The sequence below is a fragment of the Microchirus variegatus genome (genome assembly GCF_963457635.1).
Source record: "Microchirus variegatus genome assembly, chromosome: 15".
Lineage (NCBI taxonomy): Eukaryota > Metazoa > Chordata > Actinopteri > Pleuronectiformes > Soleidae > Microchirus > Microchirus variegatus.
The window spans coordinates 2,561,088-2,579,651 of NC_139816.1; the positions used below are offsets into that span (position 1 = coordinate 2,561,088).

The window sequence follows — 18,564 nt, forward strand, 5'->3', positions numbered from 1 at the left end:
TATATATATACATATACACATACATATATATATACACATATACGTATATATACATATATATACATATATACGTATACATACATACATATATACGTATACATACATACATATATACGTATACATACATACATATATACGTATACATACATACATATATACCTATACATACATACATATATACGTATACATACATACATATATACGTATACATACATACATATATACGTATACATACATACATATATACGTATACATACATACATCCATACGTATACATACATACATACGTATACATACATACATATATATATACATATGTATACATACATACATATATATATACATACATATATATACATACATATATATACATACATATATATACATACATACATATATACACATACATATATACACATACATATACATACATACATATACATACACACACAACATATTGATAATTGTTTTGTTCAAAGATCTTAATATATTTAAATCAAACAATGAAAACACACACAAACAAACATAAGAATTTTTTTTCTTAATTTCATCTCGTAATTAAGTTTTTTCCCCTCAGAATTTTGTCCTTTTTTAACTATTTTGTTTTCCAAAAAAGTATTCACATGACCCTTATCCTCTTCCGAAGTCACACGGTAAATAATCGGTGATATTTTAATATTTATGTCAAGTCAATGGAGGAAAGAAAAAATCACAAGCTGGCTCTGGTTCTGGTTCAGGACCTGGTTCTGGTCCCAGTTGACAAGGATCGACACCTAAAAAACACTTTGTCAGCGTCAGTGGATTAAGATCTTTATTGGAAACCATAGCCTTTAAACATCATTGTACAAGTTCGTTTTCTAACTCTTTAAATTCAGAATTACAGCAACAACAGCGACAGGCCACGCCCCCACGGTGCAGAGCAGTGGTTCCCAAACTGAACTGCAGGGGGTGCTCTGCTCCCCCTGGGAGACACCAGTTTCAGAGAGACAGAAAATAGTTTATAATAACAATTATTACGCTTTTGTTTTTGAGACGTGAGGTTTTACTGCCGAATATCGCGTTGGGGAACCGCTGCTCTTTTTTTCGGCTGAACTTTACAGCACGAGTTGTTGATGTCGCGAAAAAAACTGAGCAGCGACGAAGACGTTAAGAAACAGAGACAAACAAACACAAAGAAAAAAAACTGGGGAAAAAAAGACAAGACATTTGATTTGAGGGGGAAAAAAAAAAATGGATGAACCTTCATTTGGACCTTTTCTTTAATGGAAAACAAAGGGATGGACAAACACGCTCCATCACGCGTTTTCAATTTACTTATTTTTTATTTTTTAGGCTACAAAGAAAACAGCGGCCGCCAGAAGAAAGAAAAACACAAAGTATTTCCGTCTTTTTATTTTTTTCCGGCGAATCCAGAGATTCCGTTTCAATTCCACACAGCGTGAAATTAATATAAATACATTTATTTTTTTAAAAAAAAGATGTCGCACGTTTGCTGCTGCGAAGGTGGTTTGCAGTCATGCGGTCGGGCCTCCTGCTGAAAAAGAAAAAAAAGCTAGAGAGTTCGGACTCTACGGGGGAAAAAGAAAACGAGGAATCTACTCCGACGTGAAGGAGACGGTCGACGGGTACAAATCTAGAAATGCTCCAGATGTTAATCTGGATGATCAGCCTGCTCTTATTCCACAGTGCGGCTGTCTGCTGCTGCAGTACCGCTGTGTACAGCTGGGGGGCGCTGCAGCAGCAGCAGCAGCAGCAGCAGAAACGGCAGCGTCTCCAGTCTTTGATTTTTACCCCGAAGGTGTAACTGGTTTTCTGCTGAGAACCAGGCCGGAGTAAATTTAAATTAAACAAACTCATAATCACGTCAAGTGTGTTAATAAAACTGTTTGGATTAGCGTCGGCTGATCGGAATAAAAAGTCACGATTATTGTTGTTGTTGTTGTTGCGATGTTGCGGTTCAAAATCTCTCAATAGGAGCATCTCTAGTAAAAAATGTCCTCCTCCTCCAGAAGCAGCTCTTTAGATCTGGACACAAAACAAAGAGAGAAAAGGTCATTAGTTCATACTTTTGTGTTTCACAGGAGAGGAAAAAAAGTCAGAATTACTTGAAAAAGTCAGAATTATGAGAGGGGAAAAAGGCTTGAATTGAAAAGCCACAATTTGACTTTAACCTCAGAATTCCGAGGAAAAAAAAGTCAGAATTAGGAGAAAAAGTCAAAATTCTCAGAAACACAAACAAAAAAGAGATAATTCTGACTTTAATCTCAATCAGGCTGTTTGTTTTCTAACGCTCTTCCATGGTATTTCAAATCTTTGATCGCTTTGGAAAAATGAAACTTTACCGGACAGATTGGAGAAGGCAACAGAAAAGTAAAAAAAAAAAAAAAAAGGTGATAAAATCAGACACTCACTTCCTCAATGTCGTCGTCATCGTCGACATCGCAATCGTCGTCAAACTGCACGTCGTCGTCGACGTTACCCAGAGTGTCCAAGTCCAGTTTGGCTGCGAGGACCAAGACGAGGTGTTAAAACAGGAAGAAGACGACGAGACGAAACGACACTTTTTTAGAAAATCAGAGCAGCTGATGGCCCATAATCAATGTCTTCATAGAACATTGGATTTTATTCGGATAAAAGCGGCGTGCGAACCAAACCAACAGCCGACGGTGCGTCTCTGAACTCACCGTGCTCAGGCAGCTCTCCGTACACTTTCAAACTGCGAGCCTCGTCTGGGTTGTACTTGAGGATGACGTCGGCTTTGTTGTCCTGAAACACAGATCGTGGTTCAGTGAAGACAAGAACCAAACAACATTTTAAAGGTCCCATATTATACCCTAATAACCCAAGTTAAACTAGTTCATGGTGCACTTATGAACGTGTCTGTGTCATGTTTTAGTCAAAATATCATAAGGATGAAGCACAATAGCAGTTCAATAACTAGGTTTAAACATCGCGTGTTTTATCGCCTATACTTACACAAAGTGGAACCACTAAAACATGACTGAGTCTTGTTTTTTCACATTTTGGGGACTGGTATGGCCCACTGAGTCCCAAATATCAGTACTAAAATTATTAAAAAGTTGATTTTGCACAATATGGGCCCTTTAACAACGAGCAGAGACAAAGACACTGAGACAGACAGACGTCCTCCTGGGATTATCCTGAATAATTCAACTTATTTTCTGAAGATTAATTGACTAGTAGTTCGGTAGAAACCTGAGAGCACAGCAGAGACATGTAACCCATTGACGCCGGGAAAGCATTGCCGCACTTCTACCATTGACGCCGGGAGAGTTGCTGCGCGTTTTATTCTCTCATAGACGCCGGTAAATCGTATATACGTCAGTTTTCTGGGTGTATCAAGAGTTCCTCGCGACATTGTTTTGAAATGACTTCGCGCAAACATGGAGTACTTTGACAGCGGAGAGATTTCTGAAGGCAGTGATTTTGAGGAGTTTCGTCTTCGATGACGTCATCGCTGATCACTTCGAACGCGCTCAATTTCACAGGAAAGCCACAAGAGTAAGCTCTCAAATACGTTTTGAATTGTGTTCTAATATCTGCTGCAGAGGCTGAGAAATCACTCATTTCGTAGCCATTGAAGCTCAGGTTTTAGAGACTTTTTTTTTTAGGCGCTTCAGGCCTTAATGGGTTAACGCGGACCTAGACAGGAAGTTCCAATTAACGCTGTTTTTTAGTGTGTATCTGCGTCATAACCTTGTTTACGAAGCCCTGAAGGTTCTAAACAAACAGTTCAGTCACTGCTGAGAACGCTGTGTTTTATTGTAATCTCGGGCTCAGCGGGATCTCTGAAGAAAAAACCCGGTCCGGTTACGTAAACAGCGGTTCTCCTGAACAGCAGATCCTCCTGCTCCGGGCACTAGTCCGGGCACATCCGGTTGCGTACATTGAACCGCAGAAGAAGAAGAATAACGTCCGTTGTGGAGGTGTTTCACGAGCGACAGTGTCTTCTGACTCTGGGTCTGACTCCGGGTCAAAGGTCGTCAAAGGGACTGCGGCGGGGAGTCGTGAAGAAGCTATTTTTAAACACTGTTAAAACAATGTTTTGATAATGAGGAGCAGTGCATCCACCGTTCCAGAGGGGGGAGCTGTGCTTCTGAGAGCGGGTGTGCTGAATATGTCACTTCTGGGTGAGAGAGTTGAGTCTCAAATATCGCGGCTGGGAAACAGCGTCAGAAAAGAGTATTTCTATCGGCTCGTTTACAGCAACTAGGAGGTTTTTGAGCATAAAAACAAGTTAAATGTATGTAAGTAGACCTCCATAACTCACGTATATGTGCAACAGGACCACTCTATGTGAGCTTTAACAGGAGACAGAATCCAGACTAAACACATTTAAAAACTGGACAAATACCGGTTTGAAACCAGGATTAAACCTGTGACAATGAGGTGTAACTCACCTGGTAATCTCTCAGTCCAACCAGGATGATGTCTGACGTGTTAATCCAAACCTGGAGCAAAGGGAAAAAACAAAGAAGAGATTACGTCACGTGTTACACACACACACACAAACAATAGAGTCCATGCAGACTCAGCAGTGTGGACTGTGTGTGAAAAGGTGAAAGGTCAGTGGGGTCCTTTTTCCCACCTTTTTCCGGAGTTTTCCTCTGATGTGGCAGAGTCGCTTGGTGCCGTCGAAACACATGGCCTCCAAACGTCCGTTCCCCAACATTTTAATCACCTGAGCGTATTCTGAAAACACGACAAACAACAGAGACTCATTAACTCGTGTTAGTGCAAGGATGAGCCGATATGATACAATATTCAGGGTCTCGGCAGGTTTCAACAAGTCAAATTTAAGACTTTTTAAGACCTTTTTAAGACCATAATGTTTAAGACCCATTTCAAATCCCTACTGGCAAAAAAGTATAAAAGAATTGAAGGAAATTTGGAACCATTTGCAATTCTTCTTAGCTGTGGGTTTTCATTAAGTTTTCTCCGCTGCTATGCTAAGCTAAACACACCACGGCGCGCGCACAGCACACTAGCGCCCCTCGTGGTGCTCGATAAGTTCTCCCCGGGCAGCACAGGCGGCCTACTATAGCTCTGTGTTGTAGTTGTTATCGCATCCTCAAAAATAGAAACATTCCAAAGTGAGACTGAAGTTTATGCGTGTTTTAAATAAAAGTAACGTTAATCAGGGCTGGACGATTATGGCAAAAATAATAATCACGATTAATTTGATTGATATTGAAAATCATGATTAGTAAACACAATTGTTCATTGATTTCAAAACTTGAGTATTTATTGAACCACCAAAACTCAACTTTAAATATAACTTAAAAGAACAGCCAGAAATAAATGTGTAACACATAAACAAGTAAAATAATAACAGTAACAGGGTTTCCCCCAGAAAACTGGCTAAGCCCGGTGGTATCTCTCGGGCCCACGGCGTTTTTGTAGTGACAATAATAATAATAATTATAATAGTTATAATACACTGGGGAAATCCTGAGTAAATTAAAAAACAATGATAGCAATAAAGACACAAATAAAAATAACTGCTGCATATCTTGCAAACATTTAAAACATGCACTGACAACACTAACACAGGCAAAATCAAAACAAAATACTCTGCAACTTCAGCACATCATTTATCATACAGGACTGGAAATGTTTACGTGACGGCAACACGTGACGCTTGTCCAAAGTCTTAACATGCGTCTAGAAGTGTCCTTCACGGCCATATTTTTTAATTAACGTCACAGCCTCTCTTGACGTCTGCGGGACGTGGTGGATATGGAACGGCATTGTAAAGAGTGTCCTTAACAGAGGACTGTGTTTTGGCGCTGACTGACGAGCTTCATCGTCTGGTCATAGACACGACGGCGCGAGAAGCTTTGCAAACAATTTCCTTTTGCTCGACGTCAAATTGAAGCCGAAGTGTTTCCAGTTAACTGATATTTTCCTGCCTTTGTTATCTTTCTGCCATCTTTTCAAACGTTCGCTCATATTATTGATCCACACACGTCACTCGCGAGCTGCAGCCGCACGCAACACTGGTGCATTCAATGTCTTTTTCTAGCATAGGAATTTACATACACACCATGCCGTGCGGCGCATTAATCGTTTTTCTTCAATTATAATCTTTTTATGATCGTGAGAAGACAAAATCGAAATCACGATTAAAATTTGATTAATCTTCCAGCCCTAACATTAATAGATTTTTAAGACCTTTCAAAATTGGATTGAAGACCTTTTATGAGATTTTAGGAGAATTTAAGACATTTTAAGGCCTTAAATTCAAATTATTGGATTGAAGACTTTTTAAGACCTCGGCCAAATTGGTCAAATATCGTGTGGTGAGGGTGAACCGCTTCTCCTGTCCCTGTGTAGACTACACGATCCACGACTCAAAATTAAGATGAAACTAAATCGTAAACGTGAAAAATCAGCTCAAAATGGGCCAAACATCGTCCATCCTATTACGAGTTGTTAAGCGACAGTACCCGTTACCTGGTACTTTTTTAGTCCCTGCTCTGACGAGGCTCCAAGCGAGCTGAGATACTGAAACGTGAAGTCAACAGACTGCCGGCCACTGATTGGTCGGAGAGTGTCGTCACTTTAGAGTCATGAGTGCGACGTCTGACACAAGAATCAAAGCCAACAACGCCGAACCGTAGATCAGTGAAAAAGACTCAAAAATCCTGAAAACATGCTTGAATCTCCAACATTTAGCAAAGGAAATGTCTAATATGTCAATATTTAACAGAGGAGTCTGGTGGATTTAGAGACAGCACTGCTGAAAGACAGCAATCGTGAGCCCAATCACGACCACATTCAGTGGTACTTCAGTTCAGTGACTGTGTCAGACGGAGCCTGTGCTGAAGTACTGAACGATTCTGTCAACAAACCTTTTTTTAATTCAGCCGTTTCTAATGACTCAGTTACACCCAAAACCACTGCTTTACAAGTTTGTCGCGTAGAGTCGAGCTACAACTGTAGTGCCATGAAAGTGAAGATTCCTGCACTAACAACACCGCAACTTAATTCAAGATAAATTAAATAACGAAAATGTAGATAAAACCATCTTTAATTGAAGAGAATTACAGATTCAGTGTCTAAATTAACATCACAGATAAACGCCTGGGAAACATTTGTCAAATCCCAGTGATGGTTTCACTGTGTAGAGCGATATTTCTTTTAGGTAAGAGCATGCGTTAGGATTAGGTGAGATTATTGTTATTATTACATTTTGGAGGGTCAGTCTTCAGATAATCTACACTAGATGTTAATATATATCCGTAATGACTCAACCGTATACACATAAATGAAAGAAAATTACATCCCGTGTCCTGGGAATAGGAATCTCCACCTAAACCAGTTGTCGAACAGGCTCCAGGTGTACATTTTGAAATATGGTATCATGATAAAGCTGTGACGTAGTCGGGCCAGGGTTAATGACCTTATCCTTTAGAAAACACTGGTGCAGTGTAGTAGAACCAGAACTCACCCTGTCCGTCCTCTTTGAACACCAGCTCTCTCTTCTCAGACTCATTCTCGTTCTTTCCACGTCGCCGATTCTTTCCTCCTTTACCTGTAAACCCGGACGAGACACTATCAGTTTACACTCATTCCTTCATTCATGTCAGAGCTTCCACTCACTGGGTGTAAGGTCAAGTCAATACAGTCTAATGGTGCGTTCCATTTGTAGTTTAGGGGATCGTTCCTGGACTCGCATTTATCGACTTTCAACTTTGCGTCACGGTAAATCAGTCGGAGCAAAGAAAACCAGAAAATCACATTCAAGAAGCCGAAAAAACCACAGAAAACACACACTCAAACCGAGTAATCAATTACCAAAATAGTTGACGTATTTGTTTTATCCCTACTCGCGATATATTGCAATGATTATTTTTCGATATAGATCATCACAGAATCGTTGTATCGTGATGTTATTGTTATACGGGCATCTTTAATTTCCCTGGATTTATGACTCGTCGGAATTAAACTGTAGGTACATAATCTGGAATTATAAAGAGTCACGGTCACAAATACGTTCTAGTTTCTTTGCTCCATATATCAATAACTCGTTAAAACTGAATCGTTTTGGACATTTTAGAACATCACAATTTCCAGGTTTGGCAAACATTTGTCAACATTTTACAGACCACTGTACTCGATTGGACTTAAATTAGCCAATTAGATGAATGGATTGTAAAAAAATAATCGTTGGTTTCATCCCCAATTCCAGTTCAAGATAATCTCAGAAAGTCATTGTGACTAATTAAAAGTTCATTTATTTACACCTTGAATTGGGGTGAAACGAAGACAACGTCTTGAATTGGAATACATCATTATTATTATTTTTTGAAGTCATGTAAAAGGTAATCATCGACAATAAACACACACGTCAAACACATGGATGGAAAAACTTACGTCAGTTGCGCTGATAAGATGAGTTGCGGTAAAATATCTGAAATTAGCATTCTGATTCACACGAATCGAACTACGTGTTTCTGTAACTCGTGTCCACTTTATCTATTCAATGATACACCTGCTGACACGTTTTAGTTCAATGTGGTCCAATGACCAGGTAAAGGGTCAACTGGAGTTATCTCGGGTTAGTTAAGCATAAGTAAAAAAAAAATGACACAGGCCAGGCCGGGTGGGGTTTAACTCGGAGATACCTAGCGGGCTAACTGCTAACTATGTCAGCAGTTGTCCCGGGTAACTTACTATTTTGATAGTGAACGGGAGTGTTGAACCGGTTTAACCCGGTTTTAGCTAACTCGGGTTAAGCCAGAGTTATTTTTTGTTGTGTTCGAGTAAAACGTAGAAACTGCCGAGATGAAAACGCGCTAATCGCGATGCTAACTAGCGATAGCCGCCGAGTGTCACGTTTTCGCTGCGTGTGTCTGCGCGGCGCGAACACACAATTACACACACATTAACACACGAAGACACGCGTCAAAACGCGCTCGTCCGGCGCGACTCACCTTTATTTTTGGGCATGTTCTGTCACGAGGATTCACGATAATCCCGCTCGGTGGAAACAACGCGCTGTTTAAGAACTAATGTTCACAAAGATGGGCTTGATGTGAGCTAACGCTAAAGGCTCAAGTCTGTGCTGCTCTGCGCATGTGCCGACGACTCACACATTCAAAATACCAAGTGCTTTATTGAAACAGGAAACAGTTTCAAACACAAAATACGACGACGGAAGGAAGAACATATATATAACAGATACATATATATATATTTTTATATATATTTTTATATATTTCTATATATATATATATATGTATATATGTTTATATGTATATATGTATATATATATATATATATGTATGTATATATATATATATATATATATATATATATATTTATTTATATATACTTGATACTGTTAAGTCGCAGGTCGTTCATTCCTACTGCTGTCCGTCTGTACAACAGTGTGCAAACCAAATAACTTTGTTTGTTCTGTTATTGTTTACAGTTTTTGTTCCTCGTTTTAGCTGATCTGTTAAGTTATTGTTTACAGTTTTTTGTTTTTCGTTTTTAACTGGTCTGTTAAGTTATTGTTTACAGTTTTGTTGTTTTGTTTTTAACTGGTCTGTCAAGTTATTGTTTACAGTTTTTTTTTTAAAACTGGTCTGTTAAGTTATTGTTACAGTTTTGTTTTTTTGTTTTTAACTGGTCTGTTATGTTTATTGTTTACAGTTCAGTTTCTTGTTTTTAACTGGTCTGTTAAGTTATTGTTTACAGTTTTGTTCCTTGTCTTTGGCTGGTCTGTTTAGTTATTGTTTACAGTTGTTGTCCTGTTTGTCTTTGCCTAGATTTGTCTTATTTTTACCTGAACCTAATACGCACCTTATTTACATTCACTCTTATCTTATTCTTTCTATATACATTTTTTATAATATTGTGTAATTGTTAATCTGTATACGGAGCTGCTGAAACCCTGTTCTCTCCCCACTGTGGGATAAATAAAGCTATCTTATCTTATCTTATCTTAAAGTATCTCAAAATACAAACATGTACGGTATATAAGGAGACATATAATACACGAACAAGAAAAGAATGTGAGAGTCTTATTTCTGATTCCAGAAGGGTAAACAAGTCCAGTATTGACCATCAAAGCAGTGATAATAACAATGAATGCAGCATCTTCACTGGCTGAGATACCAGTCTTCATTTGTGTAGCGCTTGTGTTGTGTTCGGTCCGTGTATGTTTTCATCGTTTGTTTTTTCACTTAAAGGTGAAGTAAGTAGTTTAAATTGACATCTAGAGGAGAGGCTGACACTTACAACAACGAGCTGCTCTTCTGCTCACCCCCTCCCTTCCCTGAGCGCTACGGTATCCTCAGCAGGTCAAATGTCGTCCTCGTCGTCTTTCTCCGTGGTGCGGGTGTACGCTCAGGTACTGGTGCTCCTTTATCCGCTGTAAAATACGTGTGCTCCTCCGTTCTAAACGCGTAAAAAAATCCGTTCTCAGCCTCGTCTCGGCGCTCGATTTGTTCTCTCGGGTTTGTCCTTACAGGCTCCCGTAGAAACATGGCGTCTCGTCTTGAAACACTGCGAAAAATAAACAGTAACTATTATACAGCGACTAGACAATGCAGGAGCACATGATATGTATAAAAGGTGGATTTTGGGTCACATAAACCCATAAATACTACCCAGTGTCCCTTTAAACCAATGAACGATGAACGGAAATACCACACTAAAACGGCCAATTAGTAACGGCTGCCAGACCGGAAGCGGAAGTGAAGGGTAACAACTTCAAGATAAAAGCGCGCTAACTTATTTTCATACATATTAATATAGCGTTGTCTTTATACACCGGTATGTGCTACGTTTATTTTAGTTAAGTGAAACTATAAGAGCTGGTTGTTTGGGAGAAGGATGTATGTAGTCTATAATTATTATTATTTTAGCTGAGTGTGTGAATGCATTATTGTAGAACACGTGTACCCTGCCACAATAAAGAGCATCTAATGTCACCAGCAGAGGTCGCCATCACCCACAGTCAAGACTGACACGGCTTCAAATTCCAATATAATAGTTAATTAATAATCATTTGAAAGATAGAACCTATGATGAACTTATTCCCCTTTTAATGGAAAACACAAACAAATTGTATAGGTGAGTCCAAACATAAACCCACAGAGTCAAAACACATGTAAACCAATTAATTAATGAAAGTAAGTTAGCATACAACAAGAAAACATACAAAAATAATACTAATAAAGAAGCTAACAACATACTGCATAGCTTAGGAATTAAATATCACGCACCTGTTATTTATGAAAGTTATTTTTTGTTGTACAGTAAGTAAGTTTTTATTTGTTTTGAATGAATAAATGTCAAATTTGGTGTGAAGTTTGTCTTTGTGTGATCACATGATCACATTATCTTATACAAACTCTATTGTTTTGATGCCATCATTTGCCTTAACACACTATGCATTGTATCATCGTTTGAATCGAGAATCGTTTGAATCGAGAATCGTATGAATCGAATCGGTTGAATCGAGAATCTATTTTGAATGTTTCGTGACCCAAAGGCCCACTTTACATCACGCTTTTCGCGACAGCGGGAACCCCGTGTAAAGAGAATTCCCGATATCTTCAAATTTTCTCCCGACAACTTCAAAGTGCGTATAAAGAGAAAGGTCAGGGTTTGGGCGATTAACATGTAGCGCGCTAATTAGCATATACCGCGGGACTTTTGTTCGCTAAAAAAAAAAAATGGCGGGGGGTGAAGGAGGGGGCGATGGACGCTGTACGTGGAGCACTTCCGGTGGTGAAGCAGTGACAGAGTCTCGTGCACAGATAAACATGAAGAAAGTAAACAAACAAAAAGCTAATTGTTGAAGAAAACGCAGCGACACAGTTTGCAGAATGACGTCGACACATTTTTACTTTTGTGTGGACAAACAACGATAAACATGTCGTACAGCCAGTGCAGGACATTATTGATCCACCATTTTGTAATCAAACCAAACAAACAGCAATAGTCATAGTAGTGATTTGTCGACGACTGTCTTGTGTGTAAACACTGCCACCATGTGGCCGTTTCAACAACTTACAGCAGAGCATTTCAGTCGCTTACAATAGTTCAAATAAGAAAGCTTAGTTTCTGACGTTTTATCCTTAAAAAATAACAATTTAACAAATCCAACTTTACCCAAGTAAGACTGTGAACTCTTAAGAGTCTCGTTAAATCAGAAACACAGAGCATACCATGATTATTTCATACAGAAATACGTGACTCTTTAAATCAAAGAGATATTTTGTGGATTAGCAAAAGAGGAATAATTGGATCTGCTTCTGAAGATCTGTACTACAAAGATTAGCGCTGGGTTAAGGCATGACGCGTTTCCACGACGACTGACCGGGAAAAAGACGCGTGACGTCATGTTTACGTGCCGCGTCACCGGAGACCAGGCACCGTTTACCAGTTAGCTGCGTTAGCTCCTTGTAGCGCCGGTTAGCGTTAGCCTACAGTTGAACCGGAGCGGTCTGTTTATTAAAGGAAAAGAGCAGCGCTACAAGTAACGTTAGCGTACCCGTGTACTGCGTATGCGTGCCTCTCCGTTTACGCGCGTCTTTTTCCGGTCAGTCGTCATGGAAACGCATCGTGCGCGAACGTTGACGCCGCTAACGCGCCCACCACTGATAACGATAATCACAATTAGCTGGAAATAAATGCGATCGAGTGTGAAGTAGAAAATATACATCGTAAAATTTAAAAATGTCAAATTAAAACCTTTTGGCTCGAGAATTAAAAGATGCTACATTTGAGGATTGAGGAGTAAAACTAAAGTAACTTTTCTGAACCAGTTTAATATTCGTCAACCTATCAAAATGCTCTCTGCAGCGCCCCCCAGTGGCTGCATGTGACAGTGCGACAGCCTCTGCCGCTTCCCTGAGATGGGCAGGAGTTCTCCGTTGGCCTTCATGTTGTCTATCCTCCGGGAGAGGTCGGCGTCGCTGTCGATGGCCAGCGTGCATCTCTGCGCGTAGCTGACCAGAGTCTCCTCGCCTTGGCGGAACATGCCCACCAGGGGGACCATGTCCTTCGCGCCCAGGTGCAGCTCGGCGATCGACGCCGTGTTGGCGATGGTGTTGCGGTCGATGCCGAGGTGACGGAACGCCTCGCTCATGCTCTTCTTCTTGATGAAGGCCGACAGCACCTGTTTGTAGCGGTGGATGACGTACTGGACGCCGGTGGCTGATGGAGACAGGGACAAGGACACGGGGAGTTAAAGGCGCAGTGCGGAAAAAAACAGGAATCGTGATTTAGATACTGTGTACACGCCGGATGAAACAAGTTTACATCGGTCGACGCACAGAATCGATATCTGCGTCGGCCCATGCCAAGCGGCCCAATACACGCCGCTGCTTACCCATTGCATCTATCGCTCAAATTCGAGGACTTTTCAAGGCCTTTGAGGAACAATTCCCTCAAGTTCAATGACTGAGGACTTTCCAGGACCAATTCCCTCAAATTCAAAGATTATCCAGGAATAATTCCCTCAAATTCAAGGACTTCGAGGACTTTGCAGGACTAATTCCTACAAATTCAAGGGCTATTTGGGGACTTTCCAGGATTAATCCCCTCAAATTCAAAGACTTTCCAGGACTAATTCTCTCAAATTCAAGGACTTTTTGGGGACTTTCCAGGACTAATTCCCTCAAATTTAAGGACTTTTTCGGGTACTTCCCAGGACCAATTCTCTCAAATTCATGGACTTTGAGGACTTTCCAGGACCAATTCCCTCATATTTAAAGATTTTCCAGGAATAATTCCCTCAAATTCAATGACTTTGAGGAACAGGACCAATTTCCTCAAATTCAAGGACTTTTCTGGGACTTTCCAGGACTAATTCCCTCAAATTCAAGGACTTTTCTGATTTTCCAGGACTAATTCCCTCAAATTCAAGGACTTTGAGGACTTTCTAGGACCAATTCTCTCAAATTCAAGGACTTTTTTGAGGACTTTGCAGGATCAATTCCCGCAAATTCAAGGGCTATTTGGGGACTTTCCAGGACTAATTCCCTCAAATTCAAGGACTTTTCAGGGACTTTCCAGGACTAATTCCCTCAAATGTAAGGACTTTTCGGGTACTTCCCAGGACCAATTCCCTCAAATTCAAAGACTTTCCAGGACTAATTCTCTCAAATTCAAGGACTTTTTGGGGACTTTCCAGGACCAACTCCCTCAAATTCAAGGACAGAATGTGCCGACACAGCTTAAGATGGGAGAACAACTTGTAAGAGCTTGTCTTTGTCTTCTTTATCGCACACAATTCAGGCAATTTCAATGATACCATGTCTATTTAGGGCTTTCAAGGATTTCAAGGACCCTTGGGAACCCTGATTTATTCTTCACATGTAGACAAACATTAACCGACAGCTTTTTCTTCTTCACAGTTATTTAAATAAGCACGAGTGTGTGTTGGAAATGAAAAAAAGACCATGTGACCTCTGACCTCTCTTCCTGCTGTAGTCCTTCCCTTTCTTTGACCTCTTCTTGTCTTTGTGGTGCTTCCTCCGCTTGTGTTCGCCCGACGCCGCCGAGACCACGGACGACTCGGACGCCTCGGAGCCGCTGTCGCTGCTGTCGGAAGAACTGGACGACACACGCTCTCTCTTCCGAGACTTGTTCTCCGAGTGTTGCACTTTGCTGTGTTTGAGAGCTGAAGCGCAGCAACAAGCGAGATCTGTGAGACCAACATAAACGTAACGTAAACGCACGTCTGCGTCGTAACGACACTCACTGACCTTCGATCACCGGACTGGGGGAAGCAAACGTGGGCACGGAGCGAGTGCTGGTGAGGTTCTCGATCTGGCTCCTCAGGAACCGGCGGTCCTGCATCAGGTCGTCCACCTGTCTCTCCAGCGCGGCGATGCGCTCCTGTTTGCTCTCCAGCATGCACTGCAGCTTGGTGATGGTCAGCAGGACTCTAGGGGGCAGGCTTTCCACGTGGGAGGACGCTGGAGGGGGAAGGAGGAAACAAGGCTTGTGAGAAGATTGTTCCTTTAGCCACAGATCCATGGTTTTTAAGACTGTAACTGTTTACAGGCAGGTGGGTGTGTTTGATACATACACTCTCACTCACTCACTGCAACATGGGGTTAAGTGTCTTTGCTCAAGGGCACCTATAGGGTAGCAGAGCCAGGAATTTAACCCACAACGACCACTCACTCACTCACACTGCTTCTCACTCACTCACTCACACTCAGACATATTTTCACTCACACTCACTCACTTATATTTTCACTCACTCACTTGTACTTTCACTCACACTCACTCACTTATATTTTCACTCACTCACTTATACTTTCACTCACACTCACTCACTTAAAGTTTCACTGACACTCACTCACTCATATTTTCACTCACACTCACTCACTTAAAGTTTCACTCACCCTCACTCACCTATATTTTCACTCACACTCACTCACTTATATTTTCACTCACTCACTTATACTTTCACTCACACTCACTCACTTATACTTTCACTCACACTCACTCACTTAAAGTTTCACTCACACTCACTCACTTATATTTTCACTCACACTCACTCACTTAAAGTTTCACTCACACTCACTCACCTATATTTTTACTCACTCACTCACTTATATTTTCACTCACTCACTTATACTTTCACTCACACTCACTCACTTATACTTTCACTCACACTCACTCACTTATACTTTCACTCACACTCACTCACTTATATTTTCACTCACACTCACTCACTTATATTTTCACTCACTCACTTATATTTTCACTCACACTCACTCACTTATACTTTCACTCACACTCACTCACCTATATTTTCACTCACACTCACTCACTTATATTTTCACTCACTCACTTATATTTTCACTCACTCACTCACTTATACTTTCACTCACACTCACTCACTTATATTTTCACTCACTCACTTATACTTTCACTCACACTCACTCACTTATACTTTCACTCACACTCACTTATATTTTCACTCACTCACTTATACTTTCACTCACACTCACTCATTTAAAGTTTCACTCACTCACCTATATTTTCACTCACACTCATTCACTTACATTTTCACTCACTCACACACACACACACACACACACACACTTATATTTTCACACACTCACTTATACTTTCACTCACACTCACTCACTTATACTTTCACCCACTTATATTTTCACTCCCACTCACTCACTTATACTTTAACTCACTCACACTCACTCACTTATATTTTCACTCACACTCACTCACTTATACTTTCACTCACACTCACACTCATACTCAAACTAACTCATATTCTCACTCACTCACTTATATTTTCTCTCTCACTTTCACTCACACTCACTCACTTTCACTCACACTCACTCACTTATACTTTCACTAACTCACTTATACTTTCACTCACTCACTTATCCTTTCACTCACTCACTTATCCTTTCACTCACTCACTTATACTTTGACTCACTCACTTATACTTTCACTCGCACTCAGTCACTCACTCAAACATGGTGTTAAGTGTCTTGCTCAGACACATATAGACGAGCAGAGCCAGGAGTTGAACCCACACCAATGTAGACAGAGTTGTGATTATTAGACTTTAGCGTGAACATGTGAACATGTAACATCATCACCGTGGTTACCAGACATGGCGCTGCTCGGCGTGTTGTCCTGAACCAAATCGGCCGAGGCTCCCGACTGGAAATTCTCCCACTTGATGATGCGGAGGTCGTCCTGCTCCTGCTTCAGCCAGGACGGAGACGCCAGTCTGTCCTTGGTCCTCACCGAGCTGGAGTCGATCTCCACACAGGGCGAGAAACCCGACGGCTCCTGGTGCCACACGGACGACATCTGGCCTCGTCTCCTCACACCTGGGGGAGCCGTCTCCACGGCAACAAGGTGCGGATCTGGTAATTACAGCGGGAGATCGGTATCTGGTAATTAAGAGATGAAGATCTTTTTAATTATAACAATTATATGACAAAAGTGCTGCTTTGTTACTCGTGGCTCTGTTCGTGTGGAACGTGACTCCACATAAAGGAAGAACTACTTTATTAAAGGGACACGGTGTAGTATTTATGGCATTGGTTCTCAAAGCAACAGAGTTTATATTGTGTTTAATTAAGGTTTAATTCATCTTAAAGTTTATCTGACACCAAATCCAGCCATAAAAACCAGAGTAAAAATGGTCAACTCAAATAAGAGTTGATGAACTGAAGCCAAACCTCATTTTTATTTTTATGTGTCTTCTCTGTTTTTATATCAGATTATTTAAATGTCATATTTAATATATTTAAATATTATACCAATAACTTGGTATTTCTGCAACATTATCTCCTCTTTACTGCAGTTTACAACAAAAGCACATGTATTTAACAATACGTGTTAATTAATTAATTAATTAAGCATTTAATAACAATTAAGTACTGAAAACCTGGTGATATTAATTAGAAGTTAACTAACGGTTTGTTGCTCATAGATGTTTGCGTAGGTAGCTTTGACTTCCGTGCTCTGGCTGGTTTGTCCATACGGGCTCCCGTAGGAAAATGGCGGCCTCCGTAAAGCAAAGCCCGTCATAATATTTTTCCTCAGGCTATGAAAACAACACTGTTTTTCTTCTCCTTATGGATAGTTCTGCCAACAGAACACATTTGTGTCGACTTGAAACCCACACAGTAGCTTTATTTACTTTAGAACAGTCCGCGATTAATAATTGAAGTGACATTAAAATGTATTTGTACGATATTTGTGTCATTTTGAACCACTTTTGGACCGATACCGATGATCGTGGACACACTGTGTTGTGTTTGTTGTTTGCAGGAAGTGGACAATCGTCACAGAGTGTATCTTTCTGTTTCCATGGTGACGATATTTGACTCTTTTATTTAGTAAGCGATTGCTGCAGTGATCATTGTACTCCACCTGCACCTGACATAACGTGTTCACGAGCGTATTAAAATCAAACCAGCCCGAAAAAAGACCGACATTTTACAGTGTTACACAGATGTCAACCGTTTCCTGCGTGCAGTGGTTTTTAATTAGCTTTCTGCCAAGATGGACGCTAATGACTGTAATTACCAGGGAGGAGGAAAATAAAAGGGGGACAAAGGCAGTGGAAAACCCGGCCATAACGTACCTTTAAGAGAGTCCAGTGAACGAGACAGGTGTCCCCGGTGTCCCCGGTGTCCCCGGTGTCCCCGCGTCTCTGTGTGTGGACGGCGAAGCGTGACTTTGTCCGAAAAACGCCGTTTTTTAAAAGAAAATGCACACGCGGAACGAGAGAAAACGCGAGGTAACAAGTCAGCAAGAGAGGAGGCGTGGCCAAAGGACGGGGGGGGCTTCACGGTGCGTTCAGGGGCTCCACAGAAGCTCGGAATTCTCACGAATATAGTTAAAGATTGATTTTTAGATGGAATTATTATTATAAGTTTAACTCATAAAAGTATAACAATAATAATAATAATAATAATAATAACTGTTTATTATAATAAAATATGTTTGTTCATTTTTTTTGTATTTTCCAATAGAAAAACATTTTGTGACACGGAATAAATTTTTATGGACGAG

At 40.6% G+C, this 18,564-nt stretch overlaps 2 protein-coding genes across 3 annotated transcripts; both read right to left on the minus strand.

Moving 5' to 3' along the window:
• Positions 1 to 803: 803 nt before the first annotated feature.
• Positions 804 to 9,096, minus strand: eif1axb (eukaryotic translation initiation factor 1A X-linked b). The gene is made up of 7 exons (XM_083901740.1): positions 8,961 to 9,096; positions 7,475 to 7,558; positions 4,610 to 4,713; positions 4,422 to 4,472; positions 2,685 to 2,766; positions 2,412 to 2,503; positions 804 to 2,025 (listed from the first exon to the last, which is right to left on the minus strand). Exons 1-7 carry the CDS (start codon positions 8,974 to 8,976, stop codon positions 2,020 to 2,022), a joined length of 435 nt encoding a protein of 144 aa, XP_083757866.1. The 5' UTR covers positions 8,977 to 9,096; the 3' UTR covers positions 804 to 2,019.
• Positions 9,097 to 11,930: 2,834 nt separating this feature from the next.
• On the minus strand, positions 11,931 to 18,221 carry LOC310937375 (uncharacterized protein). 2 transcript variants are annotated; one of them, XM_083901623.1, is made up of 5 exons: positions 18,134 to 18,221; positions 16,641 to 16,931; positions 14,754 to 14,966; positions 14,462 to 14,668; positions 11,931 to 13,200 (listed from the first exon to the last, which is right to left on the minus strand). In XM_083901623.1, exons 2-5 carry the CDS (start codon positions 16,846 to 16,848, stop codon positions 12,821 to 12,823), a joined length of 1,008 nt encoding a protein of 335 aa, XP_083757749.1. In that variant the 5' UTR covers positions 16,849 to 16,931; positions 18,134 to 18,221; the 3' UTR covers positions 11,931 to 12,820. The 2 variants fall into 2 exon arrangements, with proteins under 2 accessions (XP_083757749.1, XP_083757748.1); XM_083901622.1 differs by having other exon boundaries at positions 16,632 to 16,931.
• Positions 18,222 to 18,564: the final 343 nt, after the last annotated feature.

Bases quoted from the DNA above. Each gene is read 5' to 3' on its own strand.
- eif1axb (XM_083901740.1), bottom strand. The intron at 2,767-4,421 runs GTGAGTTACACC...TCTGTGTTTCAG, and splicing joins TTGGACTGAGAGATTACCAG to GACAACAAAGCCGACGTCAT. The intron at 2,504-2,684 runs GTGAGTTCAGAG...TGGTCCTCGCAG, and splicing joins CGGAGAGCTGCCTGAGCACG to CCAAACTGGACTTGGACACT.
- LOC310937375 (XM_083901622.1), bottom strand. From the start codon at position 16,848: ATGTCGTCCGTGTGGCACCAGGAGCCGTCGGGTTTCTCGCCCTGTGTG. The intron at 14,967-16,631 runs GTGATGATGTTA...TTCCCCCTCCAG, and splicing joins CGCCATGTCTGGTAACCACG to CGTCCTCCCACGTGGAAAGC. The intron at 13,201-14,461 runs GTCAGAGGTCAC...TGTCTCCATCAG, and splicing joins GGACTACAGCAGGAAGAGAG to CCACCGGCGTCCAGTACGTC.